This window comes from Neolamprologus brichardi, chromosome 7, assembly GCF_056152115.1.
Source record: "Neolamprologus brichardi isolate AB-2024 chromosome 7, ASM5615211v1, whole genome shotgun sequence".
Lineage (NCBI taxonomy): Eukaryota > Metazoa > Chordata > Actinopteri > Cichliformes > Cichlidae > Neolamprologus > Neolamprologus brichardi.
In genome coordinates this window covers 49143857-49160474 of record NC_142110.1, presented here as the reverse complement: position 1 = coordinate 49160474, position 16618 = coordinate 49143857, and the positions used below count along the sequence as shown (strand labels likewise).

Below are 16618 nucleotides of genomic sequence, written 5' to 3'. Positions count from 1 at the left end.
TAATCAGGTCATCCTGAAGGAAAAAGTCCCTTAAAGAGACGGACGGACAGAGCAGCATCCATGCATACATCCCAGCATGTAAGAGCTGTTAAACTAACCTCTTTTGATTTTCCTTTCAGCGTGCACATATTCATAGATTTTTCTGTAACTGGCCACTGAACCTTAAACAAACAGGAATAAAGTAAAAAAAATATTATAATCCAGATTATTTAAAACATCCCTCCACATGCATTACCATGAATCTTTTAAGATTTAACTACCTTCTTGTTTCTGACGCTCACATTCTTCTTGCTGAGCTCAAAGATGGCCTCCCTTGCTCCCACATACAGCGCATCCCTTTCTTCACTCAGCAGTAATGCGGAGTAGTTGAAGATGCCCGGCTCTGAAAACTCCATCAGATCTAAATCTAGCAGAAAAAAAAAAATCATCATATACCATTTTTTTACTTTTTAATCTGTATTTAACTGTAGTCAGAATTTAATTTACAGCTGATATGGCTGATATGTTGAAATGACCATGTGTACAGTAGAAGTAGCTGCTTTGAGATATGGACCCACGCGCAGGCAAATAAATATTAACCAAGCCACAACAGTTTCAGCTTTCACATTCAGTCACAAGGGACAAAGTGCTAATACCCACTGTACACTGCTCTGTTTAAATTAGTGACTAGTAGGTGAACACGGTCGAGCATTAAGTAGCTGAAGAGCGAGACGTTTCTTTGACGGTGGAGCTAAACGGAGATCAAATGGACTTTTACTCATCGTGGACCCAGACACACGACTTTAGGTACATTGTTGCTGGACATGATCATTCTTTAAAACTGTCAGCATTGTGTTTATGGTGTTTCTGTGGCCAAAAACACTTAAAAACAGCTTTAAGCTTCACTGCAATAAGCTCCTTATTTTGATTCTTGGGCTCTACTATAGTAGCTTTGCATGATTCACAGTGCAAACTAATCTTCGTTCAGTTTAAACTGTATTAGTGGAGCCTTTCAGTTCATCAACTATCTGAAACAAGTCGCTTTAAGCTCCTCCTTCTTTAGGCCAATTTTCTTCTGATTGGCTGCCCAATTCGAACAGCATGTGGCTGGCACTGCTGTGCTCACAGCCAGAACTGGTCATATTAAGCACAGATGAGATCCAAGAGAATAAAATCCTATGTGAAACCAAGCATTCATGAAGCAGTAAGTGAATAAAGCGAGGTTGTTTTCTCCCTGGCCTAATAGCTGAGAGGTTTGCTGGATGAGGACCTGGAGCAAAACAGTGCGCTGTCTATTTGCAGTTTATGCATCAGAAGGTGTTCAATTAATCAAACGTTTCAGATCCGGTTTTGAGAGATACTCGAAACCGTTTGAAACTAAGGTGAAACTAAGATAACAAATACTGGAAACATTGGAAAGTCCGGTTGCTCTTCATTGCGTCATTGACTGTTTTTGTGCACAGCTGTGAATTCTTTAGCCAGCTGAGTGAAACTAGGTTTGCAGGAATAATCGGGAATTATATGAATCCACACACAGGAGAATAAGGCAACACACTTTAATACACTTTAAAGGGACTCAAGTGTACATATGTAAGCAGGAACATTAACCAATGACAGATAATGAGGGCAGCAGAACAATATTTTCTGTTCTGTAACCGACCGAGTTGCATCAGTTCAGTCAGCGACGACAAGTGAGGCTAACAAAAGGTTTTAAAAAGGATGAAAGGAAGGATCCATGGATGTATGTATGGGCATTCTAGCTGGAGATACTGGCAAGACAAGTCCCTTGTATCTTGAAAAAAGGCCAAAACAAAAAGGGAAGTCAAATTTTCTGTTACAGAGTCATCAGGACACATCAGCGTTTACAGTGTGGTCAAACAGGCCCCAGACTACCTCGTAAGCAATTTTTGTGATCGCATTACAGTGCATCCCTACAGCTGCCCCGCACTTATAATCACATCTTAGAGTCACACCTTTGTGCATCTCTGGGTACTCTGCATTAACATTATATAAATTAAAACTCTCATTACACTTTGCATTGCGATTGATGGGAAAACCTGGGGGGAAGAGTTTGTGTTTGGAGGGTTGTGCCAGGTGCAAGTGGGCTCAGGTTGCAGGTGCCAGGTCATAAACACTGCCACCATGAAAGCAAATACCCTCACTGACTGACTGAAACAGTGACTGTGACCCAGTGAATTGAGAAACATGGTTAAAGGGTGAGCCGCGCTTGTTCTCTTGCAGAGACAGAGTTACTTGAAGCTATTTCTGTAAACGGCAGCTTGCAAACAGCTTCTGCGTGACTGACACACACACACACACACACACACACACACACACACACACACACACACACACACACACACACACACACACACACACACACACACACACACACACACACACACACACACACACACACACACACACACACACACACACACACACACACACACACACACACACACACACACAAAGGAATCCAACTTGAGGGTCTGTGGTGAGGTTGTCTCAAGGTAAAATTAGGCGACAGGTGTTGACGTCTTTGCTTCACAGTAGATTGCTAAGTTATAACAGAACTGTGATATATTAGAAAGTAATACAGAGAGTGCAGTTTGAGTTCACGTCGTATTTGTGTTTCAGACTAACAAGCATTACATTCTTACATTCTCCGATTCTATCATAATAACCAGCCAGCGGCATGTTATTTCACGCCTTACCTTGATGTCTCCAGGAAGTGCGAGGCACACCGTGGGGCCCGTGTGTGGAAACCTCCAGGAGCAGCCCCAGAAACACCCCCAGCACGCCAAAGCCCATATTAGACTCTGATAACTTTGGAACTGTGAAGTTTCCTCTGCAGGGACACACAAAGACAGCGAGTAAAGCCACGCGCAAAAACCCGTTCTAACAAAGCATTTCATCACATGCTACAGAAAGATCGTATCAAGCGGCACAGACGCTAAAAGGGAACAGGTGTCAACTCTAGTTCCCTCCCGCTAAGCTAGCAGGGTTCATCCTCACACACAACACAAGCACACAAACAAATCAGAAATCAAAAATCAACTTTGACAAAATGATTCGATCACTTGTTGGCAAATAGCTGCAGCACTTGAAAGACTTTTTTGTGCGGTTAAATAAAGAAGAACAACAAATGTGGAGTTGAATGAGCTATCAGAGGAGCCAGTGAGGAGGAGACAGAATGAAGAGGCTGCACATGATCTAATATGACTTACAGTAGCAGGAAAGTTTGTTGTTGTTGTTTTAAAAAATAAGCACAAAACCACAGACACACACACCCTATCCGGAAGATTAAGGAAGAATGCAGTGTGTGATTTGGTGTGAATTACAGTTTGACATTTTCATTTGTTGTTATGCGCAGACTGACGTGCCATCCTGCACCGCGTTATTGTAGAAGACTCAGACAGGTGTATCCGCTTCCTCGGGCGATGAGGATGACAATGACCAGACTGATGACAGCATTCCTGGCAGCTACCAGCTCTTATCAGATCCGGATGTTCTTTTCCATTTGTCAATTTGGAGATCGCTGTGATCAGTCTTCCTCCTAACAGCTCAGGCCTGCTGCTTTCACCTCAGGATGAGCCTGATAAAGCCTCCATTAAGCTGCTCTGTGTGCCATTTACGCAAATGTAAACGTTTCCAGGCCTGTCTCAGGTGGCTGACACTGTCACATGAAATAAAGCCAAACAAATCACATTTTTGTGTGCAGCTCTGAGCTTTGAAAGTCACACATTGCCGCCGCTTCTCTTCCTTGAAATGCTGTGTCATGTTAGCATAACGAATAATACTCTGGTGTGTTCAGTCTTTTTGTTGGGATTCTTCCTTCAAATCTGAAATGGTTAATATCCTACAGTTCAACAAACCCACATTTCAAAGTTGGCAGTTTTAGGTCAGCAGCAAAGCTGGGGTAAAAAAGCAAAGCTTTAAAGCTTAAGTAAAATATTAAAATAAATCTCTAAATCTGTTCTCAATCCTGCTTGTAAAACACGCAGCGATTGCCAAATTCACTGCTCTGCAGGGGACAAAACGAAAAAAATGGAAGATTTGAGGTCAATATTATGACTGCCAACCAAACTCTTTCTGACATGAACGGAAGCTGGTTTACCTGATTTTATTTTATAAATATTAACACAGAAACAACATTATCTCTCAAAGTGATTAACGGACATAATGCAATTGCAAAGCTCAAGTGCCGGAGCCCTGTTGGCGGATGGGCACGTGCAACTCGCTGGTACCCTGCTTTGTCTCACTCATTTAACCCTTCTTTTACATAATTGGAGCAGACTGCTTACTGAGGCCTGCATTCCCTGTGTTATGTTCAACTAAAGCCAGTATTGTTGTAGTAAACAGGAAGCAGGTGGGTCAGGTGCTTTGCACAGTCGTCTCCTACGGAAGCGTATTGATCACAAAGCCGGTTTTTCTGGTTTGCACAACAGCACGATGAATGAAGTGGAAGCACCCATACAACACTGCAACAAACAAACCAAAACCAAAATAAAAAAAACGGGTGGAGTAGTCACGCATGGAATGCAATTAAGGGTTATCAGATGTCTCCTAAGATAAGGATTAAATTTCAGGTGAATACCCACAAGGCGCCACTTTGAGCAAAATGTGCATAAATGTTTTATTGGGTCGTTTGTCCTCATTGTAGACCTTTTAATTAAAATGATAGAACATCGTTTAAGCTCAAAGAACAGATAAATCACTGTCAACTACCTTTTAATGACCTACTAGCACCATTATGTCACATTCAACTCAAATATAGGTTAGTAATTAGTTATTTGGAGGAGGGGGTGATGCATCATACAGCAGCACATACAGCCAATCAATGGAGCCCACCCCCAGCTGCAGAAAAAGAGGCAGGATAATAACTGATTATTGATTTGGTTTTAAATGAGAACAAATGGCCCCAGAGGCCATGGCCCTCTTAATAATAGGTCCCCCCCCCTTTTTTTTGGGGGGGGGGGGGGGGGGGGGAGGTTTCCACCAACCTAATCTGGCAAAGATGGAATTCCATCCCGGCTTCAGGCATAGCCATGGACTCCACTCTGCTAAAGAGGGGGTCAAATACACAAGGACCTATTGTTTACTGAAGATGAGAGTAGCCTCCACTCTACTCCCACTCCACCACCCCCATCACATCCACATCATCACTGCAGAGCAGCCAACAATGAACAGTGAGAGAGAGAGACATCACTTCTCCCTCTCATCCCGGTCTTCTACAGTCTTGCCAATGTCTAAATGCCAGGGCAGCTTACCCACGAGGAAAGCCCAGAGCCAAACTAGCGTTTTCAAAGATCACACAAGCTCAGGAGCTCTGGATGCATCCCATTAAGATAACACAAACTGCTGGATGAGCACAGCTGAGACTGTATGTTCGACCAAAAAGGACGGACATAACAACAGTGTGAAAGGACGAGATAACAATGCTTAATCTGTGCTTAAGACCACAGGCACGCTGAATTTTTGTTTTTGTGCCTTTGAAAAATATCCTCTCATACCAAATTCCATAAATGAAAGCCTCCAAATACGTTCAATGCCCCATCTGTGCATTTCCGATGCCGCCCATCACTATTCCGAGTCACACCGAGGGCAAAGTTTAAGCTTCAAAACCCTCTGAGAGTCAGTGTTACAGTAGCAGAAAGCGCATACTGGCAGCTACTCTCTCCTGCTTTGAGATTTAGAGGAGTGGCCATACTGGCTGGGGATATTTAAGACGGTTACCATGCTGGCAAGTCTCTTTGAGGCCTTTGTGTTCCCCTCTCAGCTCCTTTGGCTGGGCAGGGAGGTTGACACCTGCTTGGGGCCTTGGGGTTCCCAGCACTGTGCTGTTAAATGGGCACTAATATTGGCAGGCGGCCCACTGAGGACAGAGAGGCAGAAACTGAAGCTGAGCATATCTGCAGTGTGAACTTTGAATGTCTGAGCAAAAGTAAAAGGAGAAGAAATAACCAAGTCAGTTTAAATGAAAGTAAAATGTAGGTTTGCACTTTTTTTAAAGGACCAAAGATGTGCAATCTTATTTAGCTGATTTATTCCGTTTCTTATTTTGCTTAACCCAATCACTTGAGGAAAACAAGCTGCAAGTTTTTGTTTTTTAATTTATGTGTTTAAACATTTTTAAAAACTGCAGTTCCTCAAAGAGCCACTCGAACACTGCTGCAGTAGTGAGTCAATCTCTATACACTCCAATGTTAAAGTAGTCAACATTTTTTGTCTGTCGAGCAACTTTTTGCATTGACAAAAAGTAATGCATGTAGATGTCAGCTATCAATGGGTATGTTAACAGGAGAAATTTTTTTAACTGCCATAGTTTTGTGAGTTACTCACTCAGTGATTGTGAGCGATAGATTCTGTTGTGATCCGTGTCTGAGGTGGAGCTGAGTCAGCAAAGACCCCGACTCATCCTTCGTGATCAATTTGGAAGAACAGGCTGACATCTAACCCTCTAATGAAACGGTAGGCCGACTTGTCACGTAGCCACACATGGCAGCTTTGTCACTTGCCGCTTCATTTCCAATGCAGAGAGTGCAGACAAGAGGCTCCGCATCCTGTGAGCAGAGAGTGGGGCAAAGATTCGGAGCGCAGTCGAGGGTGACGTGAGGGAATTAGACATTCAGTGCCTGCCAACAGCTCCAACCCCTCACTTCTTTTTCCCCTCTTTGCTGGATCTATTTCCATGCACTCACCCATCATCAGCATCAATGCACAGAGATGCTCTTCTTCCTTTGCCGCAGGACGTCAAGAGCCTGCAACTCATTTTTTTCTGCTCCGTTTGATGCCATTACACCAATGTGCCTGACCACGCACAAAAACTGTGTAATGGGAAATGTGCTCTAAGTAGCTCATTTTGTGGGGAGAATGTCTTTTTTCAGGATTCAGTATAATGCCCCATCTCACAACAGTAAAGAATCCTTCCAATAATTTCTGGACCCAGATCACTTCTAGCATGGGCCAATCTCCAACTCCGATACTCAAAAAGCTCTGGACTCCAGTCCACAACTTTTTGAGTAATGCCACTAACAGACAGTGAAACAAACAGAACAAACCAATCACAGACCCTTCTTGGCAGACGTAATCAGCAGGACCATCTGTACAGTATCCACCCAGCTGTGGGAATAATGATAACGCAGCACTAAGAGTGCATGATAACGAGGCAGCTTTGCACAGGGCTTGCTAATAGACCTGCCCTATCATTTTATGTCATCTGGTAACAATGGGATGATCGTAGAAGAGAAGTTATTGTGCATTGTTGTGAGGATGACCTCATTAAAGCAATGGGTGATGTCTTCAACAAGTCACAGTTCTCACAATTTGCATTCCAATCTTTCATCATTTCTAGATTAAACCGCATCGGTGACCTATCAGCTCACCACGCATTATCCTTCACATGTTATTGCACATGAAATGACTAATGTGACCTTGACCTTAAGCTTGAGCGAAGAACCATTAGATTATCACTGCGTGCAAGTTTGATTAAAGTCTGATCAATACTGCAGGAGAAGTAGTGAGTCTTTCAACCTCTTTTTTTTGGTTCCAGCAAGAAAAATGTAAAAAATTGTTTCTCTTCTTCTCCTCTTTCAAAACCATCTGGTTTTCTTTATGGTTGAGGTATTTCTTAATAACTTCAGCTGCATGTTGTCGTGCTATTGTGAAACATATTTGTTTTTGTTTTTTTTAAGTGAGCCAGAGGTCTTGTATTTGAAACAAAATACAGAGACCACAGAGGATGACACACTGATGGGGACAGACGTCTGCTTCAATGTCATTTACAGATTAAAAGGAGTTTAGCAATAGATGTGGCAGAAACACGAGCTTGCTCACATGCACACATGATAATGCCATCTGTAGGCATCAAATTGCTCCTATTAAACCTGACAGGGACCGTGGGGCCATCTTAAAATACTGCCAGCTGTATCCGAGTTTTGGGTTGCGTGAGCTTCGCAGGCTGATGAACCGATTTTGACATTCTGAGATGGCCAAGGCTTTACAGACACGCTACTGGCTCCAGCTGACTATTACGCTTCGATCAGATGATCAAAGATATATTCTGTCCCCTGTTTTATGTTTTCCCCACACTAATGGGAGTCATCTTAAAAGACTACGGCACTGATTCAGCATTACAGGGCTATAACAATCTTATTAAAGATGCTTTCCTTGTAAAACATCTCGCGCTTTAAATATATGGACTGTTTTTTACTGAATATATATATATGGACATTTAAACTAAATAAACTAGAGTTTATTTACTCTGGTGCAAATCGATTGATGAGCTTGTTTTTCCCTGAATTGGTTTCCACATGAACCAAAATGAGTCCCTACCAATCACGTGAAAGCATTCAGTCTGCTTATTGGCCATATTGGCCAGCTAAAGCTGCAGCCAACACCTGGTACTAGTGTCGCATCAAGATTAGATCAAGGTTGAACTGCTCTGGAGTTTGTTTGGAAACAAAGACGACCTCCAAAGGGTATCGGTTGTTTTGGTCTACTGAGTGCAGTTATCAAGGTCAAATCAAAGGGTAAAAAACAAATCAAGGTAACAGTTAATACAGGTTTGCACTTGTTTGTTTACTCGGGTCTGAATCAGTTGAGGAGTTCGTAAAGTTGTACCTTTTCCCTGTGATATGGTTTCTTTTCACACAGAGAAAAATCTCCAAGCGAACCAAAATGTGTCACTATGAATTACATGAGTACGTCCAATCCATTAACTGGCCAGATGTGTCTGGGGCGGCAGCAACAGAAGTACAATTAATACACAAAGACGGTGTTCTGGACTACTGGAGAACATGGAGAATGTCCATTAATTTCACAGCTAGTTGCTATCCTATAATGACCTTTGCACACCTACTCTATTAATCTATTAATTCGAAAAGTTGAAATAACAATTCAGTAATGTCATGATCTCCATTTTAATTATGCTGCATTTGTGATGTGGTTTCATGTTTGTGGGCTTTCATGAACATTTCCTGATTCCATTTTTATTTTTTACTCGGGGAACTAAGGTGTGTGATTCCAATTAACTCCTGTAATTTGTCACAGTGTATCCGGTCGTTAAGTCTGACGTCACTAGCCGTGTCTGGGCCTAAACTCCGCTGCAGGTCCATATATCAAACGATCACTATGGCATTACTGAGAGTTGAAAAACTGTCTAAAGTCTTTCATCTTTAATAAAATGATCAGTGTTCTGCTCTACCAGGTGTAACTATTGAGTTTAACATCCAGGCATCCATGAAAACGGAATTTATGACATTTAACAGAGTTAGAAGTTAGCAGGAAGTTAGCTCGCTAGCTTCTATCTAAATACAATATAGCATGTCCTGGCTGCGGGGTTTTGGAAACAAATTAAAACGTACAGCTCTGTTATTACTTCCAACATAAATGAAGACAGAAAACTAAACAGCAGTGACGTTTGTAGGGTTACTGAAGTTTGGCTAGCTGGTATATAATGATGTGCTACGTGACCGCTACCGACACAGCTATGTTAGCATAATATAAACAAGCTAACTTTTTTTCCAATCGATAAAAGTTAACGTGAGTGTTCTCGGTGGTCAGGAACAAATGTAATCGCATGGCAGGATGCTGTAAAAGGACCAAACTTCAGCCAGGAGAACAACTGAGATAATCCATCCAAAATACGAGGTTAGTCATTCATATACTGCTGTATGGGCTGAGCTGTAGTTACATCCTAAGGTTTTAAAAACTGAGCTTAAATAAATGATTAGCGGTAATAAAAGCCGAGGGAGGTCAACAGTGATCACTGACTGTTTTAGGAGCTTTTTGAGATTAAATAGAAGAAAATACAAAACATTAAACATGTTAACAACACAAAAGCCATATTAAACGCAGACTACTTTAGGCCCGGAAGTAGGATTCATCACGTCATCACTTAACGACCGGATTACGTTAATATGACTGATCCTTTATGTTTATAGTTATTACTCAAAGTTAACCCAGCTGTTGTAGCTCACTCCTATAAGCTTGCCTTATTTTTCTGAATTAATTAAACTTTATTAATTTAGTGTATCCAGTATCCATGTCACAAATAATTAAACTTGAACTGCTGGTTTTCAAGCTAAGATTTGTGCTTGTCAAAGTGAACAGTCAGACATGTATGAAGTATTGCTTCGCCAATCCTGCAAACAGACTTTGATGTGATTAACTTGGATGTGATTTGCTTAACTTTTCAGGATAAATCAGCACAGCAGTTCAAGCTGTAGTTATGGTTCAAGCCATCTGGATTTCACTAAGGATTGACTTCAGCCTACAGCTCAGACTTACAAAGCCACCTAGTAAAAGCCCCATTAATTTAACAAAGTCCTCTGAAAGCCAGTGAACAGCTGTACGACCTCTGCGGCACAGCTGACTATTGGTCATATGGGAGAAAAAAATCATCTTAAAACTGCAACAGATGATACAGCAGTCACTCTACATTATCCATGGTGATCTCACTGGGATGCGCTGGGGGGGGGGGGGGGGGGGGCTTTAAGATCAAGGATTATCAGCAGGATGTATCAGCAGGGTTCACTATATCCATTTACATTAAGACTGAATGCTGACAAAGTGTGCACGGTTCTCATTTCTGACCAAAAACAGGCTAAAAACCCATAATTTCTGGGTTTCATTTAGTTAAACAAGGTAGAATTAAATTCTAGGTAAACCATCGATGACAACCCAAATGTCTAAATTGAGGAAAAGAGCTTGTGTGAAGGCAACACTATACAGGGGACGCAAAATGGAAACCCTCCTATATAATTACTAGTTGTAGGGCCCCTGTTGAGCTAGCCTGTCGACCTAAAGTGGCCACAGCAAAGGCAAATGAGGGGTCAGGTCCAGTAAAGGGTATATTTAGTCTGCCGATGGCAAGCTTTTTAAAAACAACACGCCCTTTCCCTAAGTCACATGGCTCTGGAAAAACTTCCCTATAAACATACAGGCAAGTGAAGTAAGCTAACTAGAGGAACAAGGATTACTGTGTGGTGTTCTCTGTCCAAGTACTGAATGTGCCTCTGTAGTCTAACATGAAAACATAATCACCAGGCTCTTTTTCTTTTAATTAAAAGGAGGGGAAAAAGTGGAGGAGTTTTACTATTGACATCTGTACTGGCAAAAAGAAAAAGGAACTTCTGGTGATCACCAAGAGAATATATAAAGAATCTGAAATTTGCTGTTTTTTGTTATTATTTACCAGTGTTCAGAGTTTGTTTTTTTAATACAACAATGGTAATATTATTGGTACACAGTGCAAAATGCCAAACTATTAAGAAATGCTAAGTGCTGCATTGAGAATCCATCTAATTTTTTAAGTGTTGCCACTCTGTCTGAGGTAAATAACTTCAATCTATAATATAGTTTGGGGTCACACAGAAGCCACCGCTCTCAGTAAAATCATAAACCTTTCACTTGATGTAATTTCCTTGAGGCTGCTGTGATGGGGCACATAATGTGAGACTATTTTGGGAAGCCCAGCTGAAGGTCCCAAGCTCGTGAATGGTAGTTGCATTGGTGGTAGTTTAAAAAAAAAACAAAAAAAAAAACACCTTTTTAAAACAGCAACAGCAAAGGGCAGGTGACTTCGGCACCCAGAGTGGGATACTTCTCTGCAGCTGGATTTTAAATCAGCTAATGTTAGCCAACATTTTAATGACTTTTTCTGTTAAGTGGTTAAAGAGTGCAATAAGGTAAATCCAAAACAAACAAACAATCTTCCAAATTGCAGTTTCCCACCAGTCAAGGAACATTCAAAATGAGCTGTAAACATCACTGAAACCTTGCTATATTTTCTCCGATCCTTTCCGCCTTTAAAGAGGACCCCTTTCTCTTCTGCCTCTCTCTCAAAGCACTCTTCAGCAGGCACTGATTTCACGGTGGTAATTTTGGCCCGGCATAGACAAAACCCTCCTTTGGAGTGCTGTGTGAAAACTCATCCCATCGCCCACAGGATGCCACAACACTAACAGTGTGTCCTCCTGAACTTGGCAAACCAGTACATAAAACACTAATTTCACCGTTTCCTTCGCAGCACTCGGAGAGGGATAAACACAGAGCCAAGAGAAAAACTTCAAACTCCTCTCACACCGATTTCTCGTGATCTGGCCTGCAGAATTAGGTCAAGTGTTCACTTCTCACAAGTGGTGCATACACAGTTTACAGTGAAAGTAGCAGATTAAAAATAAATCCAATACAAAAGGTCCATTTGTCACCAGCTGACTTTAATTATAACAAATGTTTAAATATTCAACCGACCGCCATACGCCCCCTGGCCTTATGCACACTGTAGATAGTTTTATCATGTGACTGTTGTCCTATCTAAAGTATACATATAACGTAATAACTGAAATAACAATAATAAATAAATGGATAAAAGAAACATGAACAAGAGGAGCCTACAGAGCTCATTTTGGAAAAGCACAGTGTGTTTGGCACAACAGTGCATTCTGATCATAATTCTGATAGCAAAAAGCTGCCGAACAGGACAGGATTTAAGAAACAACCCCCCCCACAAAACCGAATGTTTTCACCAGCCAAAATGGATTGTAACGCTACAAATTTGGTAATAGATCACAGCTGATTTAAAACTACCTCTAAAGGAATAAACTACCATTTTAATGCATGTCTTTGGTGAGCAGAACATTTGTCAACACTTTGCTAATCAGTCCTATTTCTGTTGAGCACTTTTGGTGTTGATCACAGCTGAAAGAGGTGCGGGCTGATGGCTGCGGCTGGAAACTGCATTATGTTGATAGGCCTCGAGCTGCTGAGGGGGAAAAGCAAACATCCCACAGGTGTTCGGATTCTTTTCATAATCGAGTGTGGCTGAGCGACGCATCCTGTACTGACAGTTTGCTGGGAGCGAGGCTCCTGTGACTTCACTCCATGCTGCCAACTGATTTTTTCAGACTTTATCTCATCAGGCCTCCCTACCTGGAACGCTAACTTTGTGTATTTTGTGTACGTTTTAGAGCCGAGATGAAATTGCGGCGATTGTGGTTCAAACATTCACTCTCACATTTAGCAGTTTCTTAAGGGAAGTGGTTTTCAAACAGTCTGTCGAGTCTGCAACCACTGCAGGTGGAGCAGGGACGAGCAGAATGAACGAACACTGAGTGAGGAATTTTTCAAGAGAAAGAAACATTTAATTTCATGAAAATTAAAAAAAAAAAAAAAAAAAAGTGAACTACTTCTTTTTAGCTTTGGTCCCAGATTATAAATGAACACGTTTTAGATCAAACAATGTGTTCGTTACTTTGTTACTTACGGGTCTGTAAGTAAGAAAGAAGAGTTTATTCTTGCTTTACTGGTTTTGAGATGAGAAAAAGACGCTATGGCTACTAATTTTAGTATACCTGCATCTTCTATCCCATTTGGCAATTGTGCTGCTCTTGCAAACCGTAACCCCACAAGCTCAACACAGCTTTGAAAGTTGCTTAGAAAGGTAGTGAAGCTGGGCACGCTAGCATTTAAACATGCAGAGCACCAAAACAACACTTCTGCTCTCCTGTTCAAGTTTCAGAAAGTTGATAAAAAGACGGCACCCTCCAAACGCTTTCAGGTGCCAAGTTTCTGTCCATCTTCAGCCAGCCGGACACCACTTTGGCATATGGAGAAATTCAAAGCTTGACAGACCTGCCGTGCCTAGTTACGGTAGCTAAGCTGTGACTGGACAATTGCTGTCTGGGGGGGCCTGAGTAAAGCCAGAGTGAAAAGCTAGTTGCATGTGTACACAATACCCGTCACTACATGCATCATTAGATAACAGTAATTAAGGCAACACAGACCGATAGCTTGCTTCCAAGCGGACGCAGAACAGAAGAATCACGACTGGAAAAGCAAAGAAACACCAAATCTCATAGAGGAAAGCACAGGGGAATGATGGGTGGGGGAAAAAAGGAAGTTGCAAAAACAAAAGGATTCAAATCAGAATCAGGCTGTCCAAGTGAGATCATGCAAGGGAAACGCACACACACACACCAAAAACAGTAAAGCCCCAAAGTGGTTACAGGGGAAGGGGGTTGGAGAAGGTTGGAGAAGCATGCAGCATTCGTGTTGAAGCCTGCAAGCCAGCGAGCAGTGCACTGTTGGTCTGCACAGCAAACAGGGAGGGGAAGGAGGGAGAGGAGTTGAGTTTCTGACCTGTGAATCCTTAAAGGATGCGACGCTCTTCCTCCGGAGAGAATTATAAAATTCTCAAGCTAGGGAGGGGGGGAAGAAGACAGAGAGATCAGACATGACATTTATGTAGTGTGTGAGAGCCTACAAGAGGAAGAAGGTTCAATGTGGCTAGTTCTTTTTTTTTTTAGACCATGGTGACACAGATATAGTGATGATTCAATGCAAACCATGTTGTATATTCAGAATGACAGTAAATAACATTTATAGAAAGATGAAGCAATAGCCACAATCCCCACACACACATATTTATACACACACACACACACACACACACACACACACACACACACACACACGATAGATAATAATTTTTTTAAAAAGACAAAACAATTACATAACAACTTAAATATCCACAAAGACTGTATTATCATGGTGATATCATGATACCATATTAGAACCAATAGTGAGCGGCCAGTTATGACCATTAACCTCAGCTAAGGTTCCACTTCCTTTCCAGCCTTGCATGTCAAATAACCACATGTAATTAAAGAAGTATTTGCTCTTCCACACTGAATTTTATTTGCTTTGTGTGCTAATCTCATGAGAGATCCGTCACGGCCAAGCCTCAAAACCTTATAACTTCTGTTCTGCATAATTTCTAAAGGATCATCGCTCTAACAAAACGACAAAAATGTTTAATTCTGCATCAGACAAAACGCTAAATTAAATCTGTTCCTTTAATTTCATAAAATAAAAAGTTTTAGTAAAAAAATTTAAGTCCACAGCTTTCAGGCTGTATTTTGCCATAGCAGTGCTTTGAGGTAAATGCTACAATGCCATACAACGACAATGGCCATTTTCTTAGCTTAGCATGTTAACACTGAACTGTAAAGCTCAGTAGAGGCTCTTGGGAATGGTATTAATTCTGTGAATTTTGTTTGTTAAGCCACTTAACTCTGACCTCTGAATCACTCAAGCATAAAATAGGCACCTAACTCAAAGAACCAGTGTTGTCTCTACACATGACAATTTAGGAATCTTCAGGCACTTTGTTACCAGCAGCCTGTTACAAAAAGCATGTTATCTTCAGTTAGAGCTGAGAAAAATGCCAAAGACAAGGTACTTTTCTTGTTGTGCAGCCTTTGAACGAATCTGAGGAAACTGAACAAGCAAGAAGTGACAGGCCTCAAAGCTACACACATAAAAATAAAAAAATAAAGTCACACTATCTTTGGGGCGATCATGGCTCAAGAGTTGGGAGTTCGCCTTGTAATCGGAAGGTTCGAGCCGGTTCGAGCCCCGGCTTGGACAGTCTCGGTCGTTGTGTCCTTGGGCAAGACACTTCACCCGTTGCCTACTGGTGGTGGTCAGAGGGCCCGGTGGCACCAGTGTCCGGCAGCCTCGCCTCTGTCAGTGCGCCCCAGGGTGGCTGTGGCTACAATGTAGCTGCCATCACCAGTGTGTGAATGTGTGTGTGAATGGGTGGATGACTGGATATGTAAAGCGCTTTGGGGTCCTTAGGGACTAGTAAAAGCGCTATATAAATACAGGCCATTTACCATTTACCATCTACAGCAGATGAACAGTATCTGAAAGCATGTCCTTAAGAAATAGGAAAAAAATCCAGCAAAGAACAGTTTGTGGAAGAGCTTTGGAATATCCTTCCAGAAGCCTGGGGAATTATTCCTGAAGAAAGTTAAAAGAAACTCGAAGAAAGCTTGCCTAATCTAATGTTTCAGTAAATCCTTGGACCTTTTCCCCTCATTTTACTAGAATATATTAAAACATGATGTGTGCCTCAAGACTTTTGCACAGTACTTTAAATAGAATTCTAGGAGCAGTAAATGTACACTAAAGGTGTCACTGTCTACTTCGTGAACTTCTTATTAAAAACTAAATTCTTAACTCTTCTGCTTCCTCTGGACTGCATAGCTGTTTGTTGTGCTGCCACTCAGTGCATCAAATTGTTTCAAACGTTACTAAAATCCTGGTCAGTACTTTAAAAAGTACATGAAGTATCCTCTAAACCACTAGAAAGAACAGTCAAAGTAGCAAACAGAGAAACTCCACAGTTGAAAGAACTGTAGAAAAGTATTCATGAGGAAACACCCTGAGCTGATATTTTTTAAAGAGCTTTTGAAGTTTCGCACAGTCTGAGCCCTGGTGTTGTGCATCACTAACGAAACATAAAGATAACACAGACATTAGGGAATAATATGCAGCCAGGTGGAAAATTATTTCCCTTTTATTTTTTAGTGCATAAAAATACGATTTTTTTTAGTCTAAAGAATGAAAGTAGAAATCTTCTTATTGTCCCTGAAACAGATGGGTGGGCCTCCATTCACAACACTTTCCAGTCAGTTCCCTCGGACCGCTTCTCTGAGCAAAATGAAAACAGGCTGAATTAATTCTTCCTACACGAGTAGACCAGCTTTATTCACACATTCCTCTAAACTCAGAGTGAAGAACACGGCTTAGAGTTTCACTTGCTTTGACTAGAGTTCAATATGTGCCT

General features: G+C 41.5%; 1 protein-coding gene across 7 annotated transcripts in view; it reads right to left on the bottom strand.

Moving 5' to 3' along the window:
* Window positions 1-16618, bottom strand: part of sema4d (sema domain, immunoglobulin domain (Ig), transmembrane domain (TM) and short cytoplasmic domain, (semaphorin) 4D) — a 41590-nt gene that overhangs the window by 11544 nt on the left and 13428 nt on the right. For 5 of the 7 annotated variants that reach the window (XM_035906886.2, XM_035906887.2, XM_087843768.1 and 2 more), the window contains exons 3-5: window positions 2697-2830; window positions 261-406; window positions 99-161 (exon numbers count right to left, since the gene is read on the bottom strand). In XM_035906886.2, the coding sequence (XP_035762779.1) occupies window positions 99-161; window positions 261-406; window positions 2697-2830 (343 nt within the window). Of the gene's footprint in view, window positions 1-98; window positions 162-260; window positions 407-2696; window positions 2831-14124; window positions 14184-16618 lie in introns of all 7 variants that reach the window. The other 2 variants (XM_006789030.3, XM_006789031.3) reach the window with 1 other exon arrangement.